The following is a 20,400-nucleotide window of genomic DNA, read 5'->3' as shown; positions in this document are numbered from 1 at the left end:
TTAGAAATACTTAGAAAAATATGACCAGGCACACAGGTTCACACCTGTAATCCCAGGACTTTGGGAGGCTGTGGTAGGCAGATGGCTTGAGGTCAGGAGTTCAAGACCAACCTGGCCAACATGGTGAAACCCTGACTTTACCAAAAAAATACAAAAATTAGCCAGGCACAGGGGCAAACGCCTATAATCCCAGCTACTCAGGAGGCTGAGGTGGGAGAATCACCTGAATCCAGGAGGCAGAGATTGCAGTGAGCTGAGATTGCACCATTGCACTCCAGCCTGGGTGACAGGGTGAGATTCTGTCTCAAAAAAAATAAAAAATAAAAAACTTAGAAAAATATTAAATGACATGGACAAACATTCAAAATATACTGACAACAAAAGGAAAGTCACATAAATATTGCACATGTGTGTCTGTACATGTGCATATACCATCACATTTTCTGGTTTACCTTATGTACATCCTTTTGCAGACGGAGCCCCCAACGCATCAATTCATTGGTGGCTGCCTCGTTCTTTGCAATTCTCTGCAGTAAGCATTCCAAAGCACTATGGTGTTGCTTGGGGCTCAGATTGATTTGCTGGGCCAAATCCTAAACAGAATTAAAATAAAGATAACTTATAAAAATAAAGATAACTTCACCAACATGAAGTTAAATAAACCTCAATATGTCTAAAATGTTTCTCTTTCCCATTGAAGTCGGCAGAAATTTTCAAATATCTTCAAGGACTTACTAAATATATCTCTTAGGAATGTGAATGTGATATAAGGTTAAAAATTGACTGGGAGGATGAGGTGGGTGGATCGCTTGAGCCCAGGTGTTTGAGACAAACATGGGCAACATGGGCAAGACTCTGTCTTTGTAAAAAACTTTTAAAAATTAGCCAGGTATGGTGGTGCATGTCCTGTACTCCTAGCTACTCATGAGGCTGAGGCAGGAGGATAACTTGAGCCCAAGAGATTGGGGCTGCAGTGAGCCACGATTGTGCTACTGTGCTCCAGCCTGGGCAACAGAGCAAGACACTATCTCCAAAAAAAAAAAAAAAAAAAATTGAATAATAAAAGAATTTTAAATGTCATTGACGCTTTTTCTTTCGTGATGTATAGATCTTATTTCTTTCTCAAACCATGTTCTGACTTTAAAATTTCCAAAAAAGCCTATGAAACAGGAACAAAGGGGCTTGATTATACCTATTTAAAATGTGTGGCCTGGCACACTGGCTCACGCCTGTAATCCCAGCACTTTGGGAGGCCGAGGTGGGAAGATCACTTGAGCCCGGGAATTTGAGACCAGCCTGGGCAACATAGCGAGACCCCATCTGTATAATGAAACAAATATTGAAAAAGAAATAAAAATTTGGGAAAAAATGTGGAAAAAATGCCATGTGCGATACATCCAGCCAAACAAAATAGAAAACCATATTCAGTCTAACACTATATGTCATAGCATATTAGTCATTTAATGTTACCAGAAGTCACTTTTTTACCCAAAACTTGTCATGGTGTTTGACCCATTAATAGGTACTTGCTAAATATTTGTTGTTGAGTAAAATCTGACAGGTATGCAGGAAGATTCTGAATCACATAAGTGAGTTCTTTCTTTATTCTTCTGAGATGAACAAATTGCACAGCTGTTATTCCCTCTGAGGCAGTCATTAGGGTCAGTAAGTCTATAGGGCTACATAGATATAGCTCTCTGATCATAAAGTCATCAGGCAACTGGGATTTGTAAGGAAAAGGCCTTGACCTACAAGGTAGGTGAAAGCAGAATTGGAAGGTAAACATGAAATAAATCTCTCACAGGAATTTGGAGCTTCACTTCAAGCTCTTCATAATGTTACTAAAAACTTTATGTGGCATATGGGTCTAAGACAGACAAGGACTGGAAAGTGAGGCAGCAGAGAGAAGCTCAAGTGTGGACAGCCCCAGACAGAGTGTGGCGGGCCAATTCTCGGGGTCTGGACTCACTCCACGTAGGTGCTAGCTGCTGTACCCATCTCTGCTACTCAACCCTGCCCACAGGAGCTGAGACCAACACCCCGAGGACACTCAGGGCCCACAAGATAAACTTCTATCCTCATCTCCTGACTTGTTTGCTTTTTGCCTCATTATTTTCTCCATGCCTTCAAATAAACTGAAGTCTTTAGAAACATTACAATAACTCAGCGCTCTCAAAGAACCTCATTCATGGTCATATGATCAGTTTACAATTATCCACCTGACTGCTGAGGATGAAGACAGAGTTATAATCCAGTCCCTCTACTATTCTAATGACCTTCAAAAGGAAGTTCTGATATGCTTTCTTCACATCTTGTGTGGGAAGGGATCATGTTTTACAGAGGAGAAAACTGGAGCCTAGAAGAATGGACAGGCCCAGGTTACAATGCAAGCCAACATCAGAGTCAGAACGTGGCTTGGTTCTAACTCAAACTGCTAACCAAAAGGCTGCCTCACAAAGTGGGCATTTTTGGCTGAAAACACAGGACTCCAACCTTCATGGCTCTGAAGTCCTTCTTCATCTTCTCTGGGATTCCAGTCATAAAAGAAAGCTCGGGCAGCAGCAGGATTTCCCCTTTTAGTAGCTTTGAAGAGAGAATGAAGAGGGAAAATAAGGCAGTACAAGAGGCTCACGTTCCCCTGACCCATACAGGACACGCCATGGCCAGGGCTGCTCCTGCAGTGATAAACCTAACACATTAAGGAGTATAAATCCTGGAGGAGAAAGCAGTGAAATGCTAGAAGTATTTTCTCCTTTCTCCCTCAGTCACTATACATACAGCCTGTTGTATCAGGTCAAAGGAAAAATATTGAAACTGTCAAAGGAGAGTAAAAACTAGAAAAAAAAAATCTGTCCCTCTTGGGCCTCAAGACAATGCTAAGATAATGCATCCTATCGCTAAGCAGTGTGCCTCAGTCTCACTGTATCCTACTGGTCTTCAGTCTTCACATTTAAGATAGGAGAGTCAGGTGACAAGTCACCTTCTTAAGCCTCTGGCCCTGTTAAAATAAATGTCTCTGCCAGGCGCAGTGGCTCACGCCTGTAATCCCAGCACTTTAGGAGGCCAACACAGGTGAATCACAAAGTCAGGAGATGAAGACCATCCTGGCTAAGACGGTGAAACGCAGTCTCCACTAAAAGTACAAAAAATTAGCTGGGCATGGTGGCGGGCTCCTGTAGTCCCAGCTACTCGGGAGGCTGAGGCAGGAGAATGACGTGAACCCAGGAGGCAGAGCTTGCAGTGAGCCGAAATCACGCCACTGCACTCCAGCCTGGGCAACAGAGCGAGACTCTGTCTCATAAATAACTAAATGTCTATACCTTTCCCCATGGATTCAGAGTTTTAATCTTCCTTCACAGGAAATTCTCCTTAACCCTTTAACCTAATAGCTTATGTGGATATTTAGCTCTGCTTAGTGAGGACTTCTAAAGCAGATCTTACCAGTGTGAGGGGTGCCTCTGGCTGGATGAGACAGACAAACACTTGCACAGCTTTCCACAACCACACTACGATCACTACTCCACAGCTCCCACAAAGCCATGAGGACGGCTAAAAGCAGCTGACAGGATGAAGAACTTAAGCTGGAAGTGTAGGTCTGACAGCCCTACTCACCATCCCATGATTATTCTGTCTCTCACTGGGCCTGTGAATCAGCAGTGGCTGGTCCTCTTCCTTAATTGTGATCCCATAATTTTTGCTAGAGCAGAGTAACGCAGGAAAAAATTTCAGAAGTGGCATCACTACTCTTAGAGCACCACAGTCTGAGTCTCTTAACCAGGACTGAGGTATATAATTTGCATAGTACCCTTGTCAAGGAGCCACTAGAAACCAATCATAATATATTTATAACTAGAAAAAGCAGGCTCAAATTATGTTGCAATTAAATATAGGAGAAATAAAGCTAAAGGTTCAGATTTAACATCAGGCTAAAGGCCTTAGGCAATAGAAACATGAAATGGCAGTCAAATGATTAATGACTTGAATTTAATCTCTCCAGACTTCTAATGAAATCAGAAAAAGAAATACAATTCAAAGTCCTGAGATTAATTTATATAGTAACTTCCAAATTACTAAAAGAATTGAAGCTGTAACGGCAGCATACTGAGGTCAATTCCCACAAACAAACTCACTCAATCTTAGACACATTACCAACTCAATTATTTTGAAAGTATCAAGTGGTATGCTATTGCAGAACTCAATATCCTGCTGGAGAACGTGGATTACATCCAACCCCCACCCTGAGGCCCAAACCCAGTCTCTCCTTGCTACCTGTAGTATTCTAAGAACGTGATCTCTCTCCCATCAGACATCGTGAAGCTGTCCTTTGGAGTCTTATTCCAATCCACATCATCAATACGATAGGTACGATTGTTATATCGGGTGATAACAATATTGCCAACCAGAAGCTTAGTACACTCATCCTGGAAGTGTTCTTTATTCTGCTGATGAATGGCATGCCTTTGGAAAGAGACAAAAGACTTTTGGATCACCGTGTGTATCCATAACAGTATGAAAGGGATAGGGGATCAAGTAATTGAGGAATCTAATCATAGCTATATAGCACCAGAAGGCTCCAGTTGTGTTAAAACATGAAACTCTTGGCCAGATGCAGTGGCTCACACTTGTAATCCCAGCATTTCAGGAGGCAGAGGCAGGAGGACTGCTTGAACCCAGAAGTTGGAGACCAGCCTGGGCAATACAGTGAGACCTTATTTCTTTGGCGGGGGAGGGGAGGAAAAAGCTTAAGAGGACCTGAATTGCAGGGAATAGAGAATATAGGCCTACCAGGCATGATGGCTCACAGCTATAGTCCCAGCTATTTGAGAGGCTAAGGTGGGAGAATTGCTTGAGCCCAGGATATTGAGATCAGCCTGGGCAACATGGCGAGACCCCTATCTCTAAAAAAATTAAAAAATTAGCCAGGTGTGGTGGCATACCTTGTAATCCCAGATACTCCAGAGACTGAGTGAGGTGGGAAGATAGCTTGAACTCACTTGAGGCTACAGTGAACTATGACAGCATCACTGCACTCCATCCTGGGTGACAAAGGCCCTGTCCCTAAATTAATTAAAATTGATTTTTAAAAGTTTCATACTTTGAAATACTCATCAAATCATAGAAAGTTGCAAAATCTGGACGTAGAGTCTCATGTACAAAACTGCCACTGCTATAATATCAATAACTAGGCTACAGATCTTACTCCATTTTCATTGTTATTTACATACACTGGTGTGTTTGTATGTATATACAGTTTTCTCTCATTTATATGTTACCACAATGAGATACCAAACTGTTGCATGTCACCACCAAAGGACTATTTCCTGCTGCCCTTTATATTCACACTCCCCCTCCTTCCCTAGATCTGGTTAACTACCAGCCTATTCTCCAGCTTTGTCATTTTGAGACTGCTATAAATAGAACCAAAAAGTGTGCAACCTTTTGAGATTGAGAAAACTTAATCTGGGGGGTAGGGATGGGAACCCATGGCAAGCCACCTACAAGTGGCAATGGAGAAAAGCAAAGTTCTGTTAGCCTAGATTTGTAGTCTAAGTTGGGGTGAGCAGTGGATCAACCAGAAATTTAAGGGCTAAATCCTGGCAATCAGAAAACCATAGAAAGGCCACACATCCTTGGCTGACTGGGAAACCATCTATGTTTACAAGAGAGCCAAGAAATCTCAGCTGAGAGTTAAAAGCCAAAAAAATGGGAGAACTACCTTTAATTTTGAATGCACTCTTCAATCTACATACGGATCCATTAGCAGAGACGGAAGCCTTATGTGGTCATGGAGTTTGAGTATAATCGCTCTCCAAGTCATTACCCGAATGACTAAGCTCTACAGACAAATGAGTGATCGCTAGGAAGCCAGGTTAAAATATGACAGTAAGGAAAAACTGAGTAAAGACATCAGCAGCTGCACGCCACAGGGATAACAGACTCTTAGTCTAAATATGGATAGGTCAGTTTTAAAAAAAAAAAAAAAGAAAAAGAGGCCGGGCACGGTGGCTCAAGCCTGTAATCCCAGCACTTTGGGAGGCCGAGACGGGCGGATCACGAGGTCAGGAGATCAAGACCATCCTGGCTAACACGGTGAAACCCCGTCTCTACTAAAAAATACAAAAACAAAAACTAGTCGGGCGAGGTGGCGGGCGCCTGTAGTCCCAGCTACTCGGGAGGCTGAGGCAGGAGAATGGCGTAAACCCGGGAGGCGGAGCTTGCAGTGAGCTGAGATCCCGCCACTGCACTCCAGCCTGGGCAACAGAGCGAGACTCCGTCTCAACAAAAAAAAAAAAAAGAAAAGAAAAGAAAAATAAGCTGACTGCAGTGGCTCACACCTGTAACCCCAGCATTTTGGGAGGCTGAGGTGGGCGGATCACGATGTCAAGAGATCGAGACCATCTTGGCCAACATGATGAAACCCAGTCTCTACTAAAAATACAAAAATAAGCTGGGCATGGTGGTGCACGCCTGTAGTCCCAGCTACTCAGGAGGCTGAGACAGGAGAATCACTTGAACCCGGGAGGCGCTGATTGCAGTGAGCCAAGATCGTGCCACTGCATTCCAGCCTGGTGACAGAGCGAGACACTGTCTCAAAAAAAAAAAAAAAAATCAGAAAAATAAACAATACAGACCTGACAAAATGCATTAAACAGAAAAAAAATAAGAAATCTCCAAATATTTGAAAATTATAATACACTCTAAACAACCCACAGATGAAAGAAAGCACAAGAGAAATGAGAAAATATCTTGAACTGAAGGAAAATGAAAAATCAGACAATCAAAAAATCAGGGGCTGCAGCTAATGCAGTGCTCAGAGGGACATTTGTGCCTTAAATTACATGAGAATGAAACACAGAACCTACACATTTATGATCAAAGAATAACTGACAAAGGTGTCAAGGTAAACCAGTAGGGAAGGACAATCTTTTCAAGAAATCGTGTTGTGATAATTAAATATATAACGAAAGAAACTCAGACTGTTACGTGACATCACCTGTAAAAGTTATCTCAAAATGGACTGCAGATCTAAATATGAGTCGAAACTATAAACCTAAAAAAAAACCAGAAAATCTTTGCGATCTCGAGTTAGGCAATGATTTCTTGGATATGACACCAAAACCAAAACCTACGAAAGAAAAAGTATAAATTAGACTTCATCAGAATTTAAAATGTCTAGTCTTTAAAAGGGACCACTGGGCCAGGCATGGTGGCTCACATCTGTAATTCCAGCACTTTAGGAGGCTGAGGCAGGTGGATCACTTGAGCTCAGGAGTTTGAGACAAGCCTGGGCAACATGGTGAAACCCCATCTCTACTAAATGTACAGAACAGCCAGGTGTGGTGGTGTATGCCTGTAGTCCCAGCTACTCGGGAGGCCAAGGCATAAGAATCGCTTAAACCCAGGAGGCAGAGGCTACAGTGCGCTGAGATGGCGCCACTGCACTCCAGCCTGGGTGAAAGAGTGAGACCGTCTCAAAAAATAATAATAATAATAAATAATAAAAGAATAAAAAAATAAATAAAAGGGACCACTGGCCAGGTGTGATGGTTCACAACTATAATCCCAGCACTTTAGGAGGATCACTTGAGCCCAGGAGTTCAAGAACAGCCTGGGCAATGTGGTGAAACTCCATCTCTACAAAAAAAAAAAATTGTTTTAATTAGCTGGGCATGGTGGTGCATGCCTGCAGTCACAGCTACTCAGGAGGGTGACGTGGGAGGATTGCTTGAGCCCTGGAGGCCAAGGCTGCAGGGAGCTGTGATTACACACTGCACTCCAGTCAACAGAGCAAGACTCTGTCTCAAAAAAAAAAAAGTCATTTTTAAGAAAAATGCAAAGACAAGCTACTAAATAGAAAATATGTGCAAATCATGTGATACATGCATATCATTCAGCTGACAAAGGATTTGTACTTCTTATATGTAATGAATTATTGCACAACTCAGTAAAAACAACCCAAATATTCAAAAACAGGCAAAAGATACGAACAGATACTTCACCAAAGCAGACAAATGATGAGAAGTACACACAGGAAAAGATGCTCTACATATCATTATTCACTAGGAAAATGTAAGTCAAAACCACAATTGGATACCACTGTACACTGGTTAAAATTTCTAAAATTAAGACTGACTAAACCAAGTATTGGTGAGAATGTGGAACAACCTGAATTCTCAGGCACTGCTAGTGGGAATGCAAAATGGTACAGACACTTTGGGAAAGAGTTTCTTGTAAAATTAAACACACAGCTACCATATGACTCGCCCCTCCGCTCCCAGGTATCTACTAACTAAGAGAAATGAAAGTGTATGTCCACACAAAGACTTGTACACTAATATTTATAGCAGCTTTATTTGTAACAGCCAACAGCTGGAAAGAACCTGGAAACAATGGGTGAATAAACTGTGGTAGAGCCACAAAATGAAACACTACCCAGCAATTAAAAGGAATGAACATTTACAACATACAACAATGTGAATGCTTTCAAAATAACGCTGAGTGAAAGAAGCCAACTGAAAAACAATAGCAGACAGGCAGGTGGGTGGGTGGGCTGTCAGGTGGGTCTTCTTCCTTGCCCCCTCTTACGCCTATAATCCCAGCACTTTGGGAGGCTGAGCCTAGGTAGGAGAACTGCTTGGGCCCAGGAGTTCGAGACCAGCCTGGGCAACATAGTGAGGCCCCATCTCTAGCAAAAAAAAAAAAAGTATATAGCTGGGCGTGGTGGCAGGCACCTGTAATCCAAGCTATGCAGGAGAATCGCCTGAACACGGGAGGTGGAGGCTGCAGTGAGCCGAGATTGGACCACTGCACTCCAGCATGGGTGACAGGAAGAGATTCTGTCTCAAAAAAAAAAAAAAGATTATAAAAGAAAAACAAAAAAGCACAAGAACATAGTGATTCCATTTATATAAAATTCTAGAAAATGCAGAATAATCTCTAGTGACAGAAAGCTGACCAGCATTTGCTGCCCATGGGGTGCAGAGGAGGAACAGAAGCCAGAAAAGGCTTCAGAGAGACCTGAGTACATTTTGGGGCAATGGCTATGTCCATTTTCTTCACTGCAATGTTTCACAGGTGAAATATATCAACTATATATACATATATCAAAACTCATCAACCTGTATACTTTAACTGTGTGTGAGTTTTTTATGGATGCCAACTGTACCTTTACACATCTGAAAAAAGAAAGAAATTAATGGAACAGAATAAAAGATCCGGAAATAGACTCAAACAGATTAATACTAAGTGTAGAATAAGGTGGTATTTCAAATTTGTAAGAAAAAAGATCACTGACTGGGCACAGTGGCTCATGCCTGTAATCCTAGCACTTTGGGAAGCCGAGGTTGGTGGATCACCTGAGGTCGGAAGTTCAAGACCAGTCTGACCAACATGGAGAAACCCTGTCTCCACTGAAAATACAAAGTTAGCCAGGTTTGGTGGCACATGCCTGTAATCCCAGCTACTCGGGAGGCTGAGGCAGGACAACCACTTGAACCCAGGAGGTGGAGATTGTAGTGAGCCAAGATCATGCCACGGCACACCAGCCTGGGCAACGAGAGCGAAATTCTGTTTAAAAAAAAAAAAAAAAGGAAAAAAAGAAAAAAGATCATTAAAAAAATGGGTTAGCCTGCTAGCCAATTTTAGAAAATTCTTTATGAATTTAAGATTAATATCTAAGAAACTAAACAATAAAACTAGATGAAAACAAACATTCATATACTCCTAGGAATAAAATAAAATTCCTACAAACTGGAAAAGATGGATTACTCTGTCACCATAGTAACAAGTAGCCATAAGAATGAGTTTTAAGCCTGTTGAATCAATCTACATCAATTTACTTCAGCAAACACACTTTTGCAAGCCAACTAATGAATGTCATCCCCTTGTTTCTGTAAGCCAGCCAACCAGGGATGACTTAATCCAATACGCATACCTCTGAGGGCAAATCGATCCACAAGAGTCTCGCCTGAGTAACCACCCTTCTTCAGAAGATGCTGACCTACTTGTCCATCTGCAAGTCTGCAATCCCTGAACTACTCTTCCCAAATATTCTATAGAAGACCAATAGTCTCTAACTGCAGTAAGCAAGAAATTCAGCTTTCTTTTTATTTCCGATAGAACTGAGGTCTTATATCCTCTGACAATTCTGGAGGTCCAACAAGATAATTTTGAAAACTCTTCCCAGGCAACATTCCAGAGATTTTCAGACCAACAACCCACTTACTGGGCCCTTGTGCTTAACTCTTTGTTCTTCAGATCTGTCAAGTGAGTCAATCCCAACAACCATCTGAGGTGTGACTAGTTTCATTAAGCTCTAGTTGCTGTATCTATTTTGTTATCCCAATATTTATAATCAAACAGGCCTTTGTCATTAGCCTTCGGTCTTTATATAAGCCAATTAGACTTACTTCCTTACATAAAATAGACTGTTTGGTTTAGAAGTACAGCCTCCAGGATATAATCAAACCTAGATCTTTGTGTGAGGTCATTAGCCTTTTTTTTTTTTTTTTGAAAGTGTATCATCTGAAAATATTTTTGCCATTAACTTTTTTTTTAAATAGGGTCTCACTCCATTGCCTAGGCTGGAGTACAGTGGTGCAACTATGGCTCACCACTCACTGCAGCCTTGACATTCCAGCTCAGGTGATTCTCCCACCTCAACCTCCCGAGTAGCTGGGATGACAGATGCATGCCACCATGCCCAGCTAATTGTGGTATTTTTTGTAGAGACAGGATTTTGCCATGTTGCCCAGGCTGGTTTTGAACCCGTGGGCTCAACCTATCCACCCTCCTCAGCCTCCCAAAGTGCTGGGACTGGGATTACCGGCACGAGTCACTGCGCCCAGTCACTTATGTTTTTCATTCGCTTGCTTTGCTTTTGCTGTTGTCTATACATATAAGGCATTTTTGTTTGTTCTGGACTGTCTTTTCTGCTCCACATAAAGATGAGTACTCTCTAGAAAAAGCCAGATAAGGCTTCATACCAATTCAGGCCATTCCTGAGAGCTTATGGTTGGAGGCCCATTAGACCAGCAACCCAACTGTAAAAATTTGGTGAAACCCTGACTCCAAATGGTTCCTATCAGTAATTTTTCATCCACTGGCCCCGATCCTTCTCCTAGACTATCAATTCCACTTTTCCTTGTTGTATTCTGAGTTGAGCCCAATCTCTCTCCCACCCTGCAAATCCCCATTGCAGGGGTCCTTGTGCCTATTGCACTGGTTCTGAATAAAGTCTGCCTTATCATTCTCTAACAAGTGCCATGAATATTTTTTTTAACAGAAATCACAACTAGGTGCATTACCGTAAAACTTCAAAAGCCAAAGACAAAAATAAAAAAAGTTAAAAAGATAACAGTATCACTAATGACTGATTTGTCAACAGGAACAATGTAAACCAAAGGCCAGGAGCAATAATTCACACCTGTAATCCTAGCACTTTAGGGGGCCGAGTTAGGAGGATGATAATTTGATGCCAGGATTTCAAGGTCAGCCTTGGCAACATAGTCAAACTGCATCTCTACAAAAATAAAAATAAAATAGGCTGGGCACAGTGCCTCACACTAGCACTCTGGGAGGCTGAGGTAGGAGAATCACTTGAGGCCAGGAGTTCGAGACCAGCCTTGGCAACACAGCAAGACCCTGTCTCTACGAAAAAATTAAAACATTAGCCAGGTGTGGTAGTGCATCCCTGTAGTCCCAGCTACTTGGGGGGCTGAGGTGGGAGGACTGCTTGAGCGAGGAGTTTGAGGCTGCAGTGCAGTGAGTTGTGATCGTGCCACTGCACTCCAACCTGGGTAATCAAGTGAGATTCCATAAAAAAAAAAAAAAGGAAAGAACGTAAGTCAGATAATTTCTCAAAGTGCGAAACAAAGTGCGAAAAGAAAATAACTGCCAAACCCAGAATTTTAAGTTAAAGGCAAGATGGTAAACATTTTTAGATAAAAATTAAAAGAATTTGTCACCAGCAGAGTCCACACTAAAGGACATATTACAAGCAGTTCTTCAGGCAAAGGGAAAATAATCCCATACAGAATCCTGAGATGCAGGAGGGAATAAAGAAAAAATACAATTTCAGATAACAACAGTAAAGAAAAACTCCCAAAGCTCCCAAAGGGGTAGGATGGGGTGAGGAGAGACATACAAAGATTCTGGAATCTGAAATTAAAACGGCTTTACATCTTTCAACAGTGAATCTAAAAGCAAGGACAATGGAGTAGTGCCTTCAAAATTCTCAGGGTAAAGTATCTCCAACCTAGATTTATAACCTAGAGTTATACACCCAGTCAAACTAGACAACTACTTTGTGAACTAAAGACATTTTTCAAACATGTAAGGTCTCAAAATCATTTCCTCCAATGCACTCTTCTTCTGAAAATACTGGAGTATATATGCTACACCAAAACAAGGGAATAAATCAAGAAAGCAGCAGTTATGAGATCTGACATACAGGAGATTCCCCATAAGAAGGGAAGAGGAACCCCAAGACAGTGATGGTCTAGCCAGCCTGGAGAGCAACCAGCCTAACTGAAGCCAATAAGGTTCTAACAGACATTTCTAAGAAGGTATTGAATTCAGTAGGAATGGGTCATTGAATGAATTGACAACCTAACAGTGACATAATAAAGCAACCTTATTTAGTAAACCTTAGCTGACTCACTACCTTTTGGAAGTATGCAAACCATTCCTGGGTGATGAAAAGAAAAGCTGCTACATTTTGAAACATCGAGCTCTTCTCACTTCCAGGAAAATAAATGCTCTTCTGTGGTTTCCAGTGATCCATAAGAACAGGGAACGAAGGTGGTAGAACACCAAGCCAGTAACAGCTGCAGGGGACAAGGGAGGACAGCCTACAGAGCTCCCTGACAGACACTGACATGCTCTCGGGGCTGAGCAGTTACACTGAGAGCCAGGGTCCATGTCTGACACAACCGGGTAACACCTGACACAGGCCTTCTCACTATCTTGGAGAAGAGGTTCTCAAAGCTAGATCTAAAGTTATCTAGATCATCCCAAAAATACAGTATTTGGACGGGAGGGGAATGAAACTGACAAAATACCTAGTGTTTCAATGTACCGTGAAGGGATTACACAATTGGGTGTGAATTTGAGCTTAAGTTAGTGGTAAGTACATATAAAATTATGTACTTAGGAAAAAAAGGCTGAGCATAGTGGCACAAGCCTGTAGTCCCAGTTACTTGGGAAGCTGAGGCAGAAAGATCACTTGAGCCTAAGAATTCAAGGCTGCAGTGAGCTATGACCACGTCTGTGAATAGCCACTGCACTTCAGTCTGGGCCACGAAATGAGACCTCGTCTCGAAGAAAGAAGGAAAGAAGGAAAGGAAGGAAAGAAAGGAAGGAATGACTTTTTCTTTTTAAAGTCCAAGATAAATAACCGTGGAGAAAATAAAAATAAATTTCTTTTCTTTTTCCCCCAAAGTCTTGCTCTGTTGCCCAGGCTGTAGTGCACTGGCACAATCTCGGCTCACTGCAGCCTCCATCTCCCAGGTTCAAGCGATTCTCCTGCCTCAGCCTCCGGAGTAGCTGGGACTACAGCCCTGTGCCACCACGCCCAGCTAATTTTTTTTTTTTTTTTTAGTAGAGATGGGATTTCACCATGTTTGGCCAGACTGGTCTCAACCTCCTGACCTCAAGTGAACCACCTGCCTCGGCCTCCCAAAGTCCTGGGATTATATGCATTATGAGCCACTGTGCCTGGCCAAAACAAAATAAATTTCAATAAATATGGAAAGACATGCCATATTTTTCAATAGGAGGACTCAGTGAACAGTCTCCCTTGTCAATGACCATCAAAATGCCAACTTTTTTTTTTTTTTGAGACAGAGTCTCGCTCACTCTATTGTCCAGGCTGGAGTGCAGTGGCACAATCTCGGCTCACTGCAAGCCCCACCTCCCGGGTTCACACCAATCTCCTGCCTCATCCTCCCGAGTAGCTGGGAATACAGGCACCCACCACCATGCCCGTCTAATTTTTTGTATTTTTAGTAGAGATGGGGTTTCACCATGTTAGCCAGGATGGTCTTGATCTCCTGACCTCGTGATCTGCCCACCTCGGCTTCCCAAAGTGCCGGGATTACAGGCACGAGCCACTGTGCCTGGATTTTTTTCTCTTTTTTTAGACAGAGTCTCACTCTGTCACCCAGGCTGGAGTGCAGTGGCACCATCTTGGTTCACTGCAACTTCTGCCTCCCGGGTTCCCAGGTTCAAGTGATTCTCGTGCCTCAGCCTCCCAAGTAGCTGGAATTAGAGGCATGTGCCACCCTGCCTGGCTAATTTTTGTATTTTTAACAGAGACAGAGTTTCACCATGTTGGCCAGGATGGTCTTGAACTGCTGACCTCAAGCGATCCACCTGCCTCGGCCTCCCAAAATGTCAGGATTACAGAGGTGAGCCACCGCATCCGGCCAAAACAAAATAAATTTCAATAAATCGAAAGATACGCCATATTTTTCAAAAGGAAGACTAAGTGAACAATCTCCCTAGTCAATGCTCATCAAAATGCTAAACGACTTTTTTCTTATTTTCACTAAATTATTCAAAGGATCAAATGAAAGAGTATGTGGGTGACATTCACCATGAAAATTCTGAAAATAAAATTCTGACAAATATCGAAAACCAAAAAAAGTACAGTATTTTAGACAGAATCACATTAGTTTGGACCAATACATCAAACTGAAAGTTCAGAAATAAATCCAGGTATTTTAGCATGCAAGGTAGTGATTTGAATCTGTGGGGAAAAAGAATGTTTTTCAATAAACTGTGTAACAGTACAGAGACAACCATCATAATCCCAACTTCCTATCAAGAAAAATCCACAGGGTTTGAAACATCGAAAATAGGCCTGGTGTGGTGGTTCATGCCTATAATCCCAGCACTTTGGGAAGCTGAGGCAGGTGGATCACCTGAGGTCAGGAGTTCAAGACCAGCCTGGCCAACATGGCGAAACCCTGTCTCTACTAAAAATGCAAAAATTAGCCAGGTGTGGGGGCAAGTGCCTGTAATCCCAGCTACTCAGAAAGCCTGACGCAGGAGAATCACCTGAACCCAGGAGGTGAGGTGGAGGTTGCAGTGAGCCAAGATAATGCCACTGTACTCCAGCCTGGGTGACAGGAGCGAAACTCCATCTCAAAAAAAAAAAAAAAAAAAAAAAATTGAAAAAAAAAAAAAATAACTAGTTCCATTTTTTTTGAAGACAGGGTGTCACTTGCCTAGGCTGGAGTACAGTAATACTATCATAGCACACTGCAGCCTTGAACCCCTGGCCTCAAGCAATCCTCCCACCTTGGCCTCCCAAAGTGCTGGGATTATAGGCATGAACCAGACCATCTCTGGCCAAGTAGACCTTTCAAGGCAGAAAAGCAAAGGCATTCACTGAAAGTACATGCAAGAAAAATAAACATATAAAAGCAAAGGCAGAAACCACAAAAAAAGAAATAGTGGATTTGAAGACACATACTTTTATTTAATAAACATTCTTGAATATTTACTATATACAATTAAATAAAACTTACAGGAGGCTACTGGCTTGGATGGGGCTCCTGCACTAGGCCCAACAGAGCAAACCAAAATGGGGTTACTCATGCTGAAGTTCCATGCCACCAAATAGAAACTAAGATCTTTATCTGACTTGCTGAGAAATCAGGAGAGAGAGATAATAGCCAAATCCCCAAACAGGCCAGTTTTAGTACGATGAAGATATCTCCTCTGCTTTAACCTTTACAAGGAAAATAACAAACGACCAATGTGCTTTTTGTTCTCTGTTTCTGATTCCCTCACCCTTTTCTGTCTATAAAGCCAACCTCTGCCGCTCAGCTCATCAGAACCCTCAAGGTGTTACCCAGTTCATGAACTCCCAATAAAAGCCAACAATTGTGTCTTTTGACAGTGCTAAGCCCTATATGAGGTCTAAGTGTACATGGTGAGCAAAGAAGACATGGCCTCTGCCAGAGGAGCTGACAGTTTAGGAGAGACAGAATAATTACAAAAAAGTTCAAGACATCTTCAGCTTCTCTTTCTCTTATCCCACATGCAGTCAGGAAATCCACTTAAGTGCTACTTTCAAAATACAGATGTCCAGAAAATGACTCCTTACCACCTCCATCGCTACCATCCTCATGGCTCCACCGGATTACCACAGCCTCCTGACTGGTGTTCCCACTTCTAACCTCAGTCTGCCAAGTCTATTCTCCACACAGCAACAACAGGGATCCTTTTACAATCCAACTCGGGTCTTGCCACTGAAAGTCCTGCATTTCACTCAAAGTGAAGGTTAAAACCCTCACAAAAGCCCTACAAAGCCCTGTGTAATCAGCTCCTCCAACTGCTCTGCCCCTCCACCACTCTGCTTGCTCACTTGGCTCTAGCCACCCTGCATGTGCCTGCACCAGGCCTGTTTCTGTCTTAAGGTCTGTGCCTCAGCTGTCCACCTGCCAAAAGCTTCTTCTCCCATGTATTCACCTGGAAAACCCCTTACCTCTTCCAAGTGTTTGCTCAAATGAGCTTGACCACTCTACTTAAAACTGCAATTCTCTGCCCTCTTCCCCACTACTTCTGATTGCCCGAACTGTGTGCTCTACTTTTTCTTTTTTCCATGGCTCTTATCGCTTTGAATACATTATACAATTTATTTATAATATTTATTATTTACTGTTCATCTCCCCTGGTGACAACAGAGGCTCTGTGAGGGGAGGGTTCTTTGTTTTGCTATCTAATAGGTCCTAAGACTCTGGTTCATAACTGGAGCTGAGTAAGTACACACTGAAGCAATGAATGAAATGGTCAGAGGAGCAAACACAAGCCTCATAACACCCACTGGTTGTACACAGCCAGTGGGAAAAGAAACTGAAACAATCTTCTACAGGATAATTTGTCAAGATATAGTTAACTATCATATTATATTGGATATATATTAAAAGGCTTTAGAATGCTCAGCCCTTCCATTAAGTAATTCTACTTCTGAGTACGTGGCCTAAAAAAAATCAGATGTACAGAGACTTATGTGTAAGACGAGATTTCATGCAGCCACTAAAAATTACACACATCTGGCTGGGCACGGTGGCTCACACCTGTAATCTCAGCACTTTGGGAGGTTGAGGTGGGCAGACTGCCTGAGCTCAGGAGTTCAAGACCAGTCTGGGAAACATGGCGAAACTCTGTCCCTACTAAAATACAAAAAATTAGCCAGACGTGGCGGCATGCACCTGTAGTCCCAGCTCTTCGGGAAGCTGAGGCAAGAGAACTGTTTCAACCCAGGAGGCAGAGGTTGCAGTGAGATGAGATCGTGCTACTGCACTCCTGCCTGAGCAACAGAGAGAGACACTGTTTCAAAAAAAAAAAAAAAAGAAAGAAAGAAAGAAAGAAAAAGAAAAAAAAAATTAGCCAGGCATGGTGGCCTGTAATTCCAGCTACTCAGGAGGCTGAGGCAGGAGAACCACTTGAACCCGAGAGGCAAAGGGTGCAGTGAGCCGAGATCGCACCACTGTACTCCAGCCTGGGTGATAGAGTGAGACTCTGTCTCAATTAAAAAAAAATTATACACATCTGTATTTACTACAGTAACACATACATTGTATATTATTATATGCAAACTCAGCACATGCATATATCAAACCAAGTTCTCCTAACCACAAATTTAAATAAAACTCCTTCTCAAAGCACAGCAGATGTCTATTCAGATGCTTATCTCAGTATGACTAGGGACAAGGGCACATATATTCAGTGCAGTTATTCTACAACAAAAAATCTAAACAGGGCTGGGTGCCATGGCTCACGCCTATAATCCCAACACTTTGAAAGGCTGAGGTAGGAGGGTCCCTTGAAGCCAGGAGTTCAAGACCAGCCTAGGAAACATAGCAAGACCCTGTCTCTACAAAAAAAAAAAAAAATTAAAAATTAGCTGGACATGGTAGCACACCTGTAGTCCTGACTACTCGGAAGGCTGAGGTGGTAGGATCACTTGAACCCAGGAGTTCAGGGTTACAGTGAGCTATGATCAAACCACTGTATACCAGCCAGGGTGACAAAACAAGACCCTGTCTCTGGTGGAAAAAACAAACAAAGAGAATAATGTCTAATGTGTATTATTACCAGCTGCTACTGAACTTTTCAGAAAATCATCAGCAAGTGAAAGATAGATCCCACTATTCACTCACATGACATCCAGCACAGAGTCATTTCGAATGACCTTATGGGAGACATCAGCTAGCAGGAAGAGCCCTCCGTCTGTCCTTCGGATGCTAGCTGCGTAGCCTGGCCAGATCTGCAATCTGGAGGGAGAGGTGGTCTTAACTGTAGGATTTTCAAAGAACACATATACTTCCATGCCCCCATGTGAACAATACTTTGAGGTCATACTGCCCTTTCCTAATAGTAATGAGAAAGCCTCAGGAAACTAAGTTAACTGACATCATTGCAAACTCACTGAAAAACCAAACTAAGGAAGAGATTTAGTTGATAAATTGTATTCACTACCATAAACTACTGCTGAGATTATGGTACTAAATACAATGGTTGTAATGGAAAATTTCTTTCCAGAATAGTGAGGAAGGGGAAAAAAGTACCAACCTGTGTTGCTGTAGTACCATAGCACTTGTAGGGTCATAAAAGTTTCTCCCCACAAGCTTCATATCTAAAAGTTTCATTACCCTGAAATTAAAAGCAAGTATAAGTTTTCTAACAGAAGAGTAATAAAATTATGTTCCATTATTCTTAGCTACATTTGCCTTTGGAAGTCTGAATGGTTAGAAATGTTTGTGCTCTTTGTAGAAGACAGCTTTTATATTGAGAACAATCTTGCTAAAAGAAAACCAAAAATTGCCAAAGCATTTGACTGAAAAAGCAAAGCAAAATGACAGCAGTCTTTTCCACTTACTAGCTGACCAAACACTGAGTTGATTTCCCAGGTTTGATGTACATTACTTTTCACCATTAACTATGAAGAATGCAAGAGAGCCCATTGCTAAGTTTGTGAATAACAGTGTGGCAAAGGGAGTTACGTTTTTTTCCTGGCAGTTCAGCTTACTAGGTAGAAATTAGGTTCTGTGGGCCGGATGCGGTGGCTTATGCCTGTAATCCCAGCACTTTGGGAGGCTGAGGCCTCCCAAATCACGAGGTCAGGAGATCAAGACCCTCCTGGCCAACATAATGAAACATCATCTCTATTAAAAACATAAAAATTAGCCAGGCGTGGTGCTACATCCCTGTAATCCCACCTACTCAGGAGACTGAGGCAGGAGAATCACTTGAACCAGGGAGTCGGAGGTTGCAGTGAGCCAATATTACACCACTGCACCACAGCCTGGCGACAGAACGAGACTCTGTCTCAAAATAAAAATAAAAAAAAGAAATTAGGTTCTGTCTTTCATTAAATAAGAGGTAGTTTAAGAATAGCGGCTGTATGAAAAGCAGGATGTTTCAAAAGAAGTTAAACAATTATAAGCTACCTGTAATCCAAAAATTCAAGAGACTGAAAAAAAATCCTTCCACCAAATATTTTTACACATAACCTCTTTAAGTAGCCCCCTTGTTACTGTCACCATTAAATATGCACTATAAACAGCTGCTTTCAAAGTTCCTGAACACACCCAGAGGAACCCATTCTCCTATCCATCTACCTCCAAACCTAATTTCATATATTCAAATCTGGTCTACGACTTGTGAGATAATTTTTGAGTAAGCCCCAATCCCATCCATTTATTCATTAAATGCTTCCAAACCCATCTAGAATACACTGTCACATATTTCCATCCAAGCATCTTGAGAAACATTATTGCAAATACAAGACTGAAGTTAAAGGACAACAGAACTTCAGCTGTTTCCTTACCGACGGAAAACAACATTGTAGAAGGGAATGCACAGGTCAGAGCAGGGCTCCAGGATCTTTGTCATCTGAATCTTAATGCTGATTTCAGCACTGTCTGTTTTCCTTTGACTTTTTAACTCAAGAACCTAACAAATAAATACACACAGGTAAAACAAAATGACAAAACTAAGAATTAATGACCAAGTCCTAATCTAATTCAACTGTGTTCTTAAGAACACTAAAATATCTTAAAACATTTTTCTACTTTTCCCCTCACTTTGCTGTCCACACTGGCAAAAGCACAGCGTGATGACTATGGTTCAGAAAAATGATTTGGTAAGAGAATTCCAACCAAGTTTACATTGGCAATTTTTTTTGTTGTTGTTTTGTTTTGGAGACCATGTCTCGCTCTGTCACCCAGGCTGGAGTGCAGTGGCACGACCTCTGCTCACTGCAAGCTTCATGCCATTCTCCTGCCTCAGCCTCCCAAGTAGCTGGGACTACAGCCACCACACCTAGCTAATTTTTTGTATTTTTAGTAGAGACGGGGTTTCACCGTGTTAGCCAGGATGGTCTCG

The 20,400-nt window shown here is 42.1% G+C and overlaps 1 protein-coding gene across 3 annotated transcripts in view; it reads right to left on the bottom strand.

Moving 5' to 3' along the window:
- Positions 1 to 20,400, bottom strand: part of PIWIL2 (piwi-like RNA-mediated gene silencing 2) — an 87,118-nt gene that overhangs the window by 53,445 nt on the left and 13,273 nt on the right. For all 3 annotated transcript variants that reach the window (XM_011939827.1, XM_011939829.1, XM_011939828.1), the window contains exons 8-14: positions 19,844 to 19,968; positions 18,586 to 18,666; positions 18,174 to 18,287; positions 4,270 to 4,458; positions 3,613 to 3,697; positions 2,494 to 2,583; positions 453 to 593 (exon numbers count right to left, since the gene is read on the bottom strand). In XM_011939827.1, the coding sequence (XP_011795217.1) occupies positions 453 to 593; positions 2,494 to 2,583; positions 3,613 to 3,697; positions 4,270 to 4,458; positions 18,174 to 18,287; positions 18,586 to 18,666; positions 19,844 to 19,968 (825 nt within the window). The remainder of the gene's footprint in view (positions 1 to 452; positions 594 to 2,493; positions 2,584 to 3,612; positions 3,698 to 4,269; positions 4,459 to 18,173; positions 18,288 to 18,585; positions 18,667 to 19,843; positions 19,969 to 20,400) is intronic.

Source organism: Colobus angolensis, unplaced genomic scaffold (assembly GCF_000951035.1).
Source record: "Colobus angolensis palliatus isolate OR3802 unplaced genomic scaffold, Cang.pa_1.0 Scaffold184, whole genome shotgun sequence".
Taxonomy (NCBI): Eukaryota; Metazoa; Chordata; class Mammalia; order Primates; family Cercopithecidae; genus Colobus; species Colobus angolensis.
The sequence above is the reverse complement of the archived record's forward strand: the minus strand, read 5'-3'. Positions and strand labels throughout refer to the sequence as shown.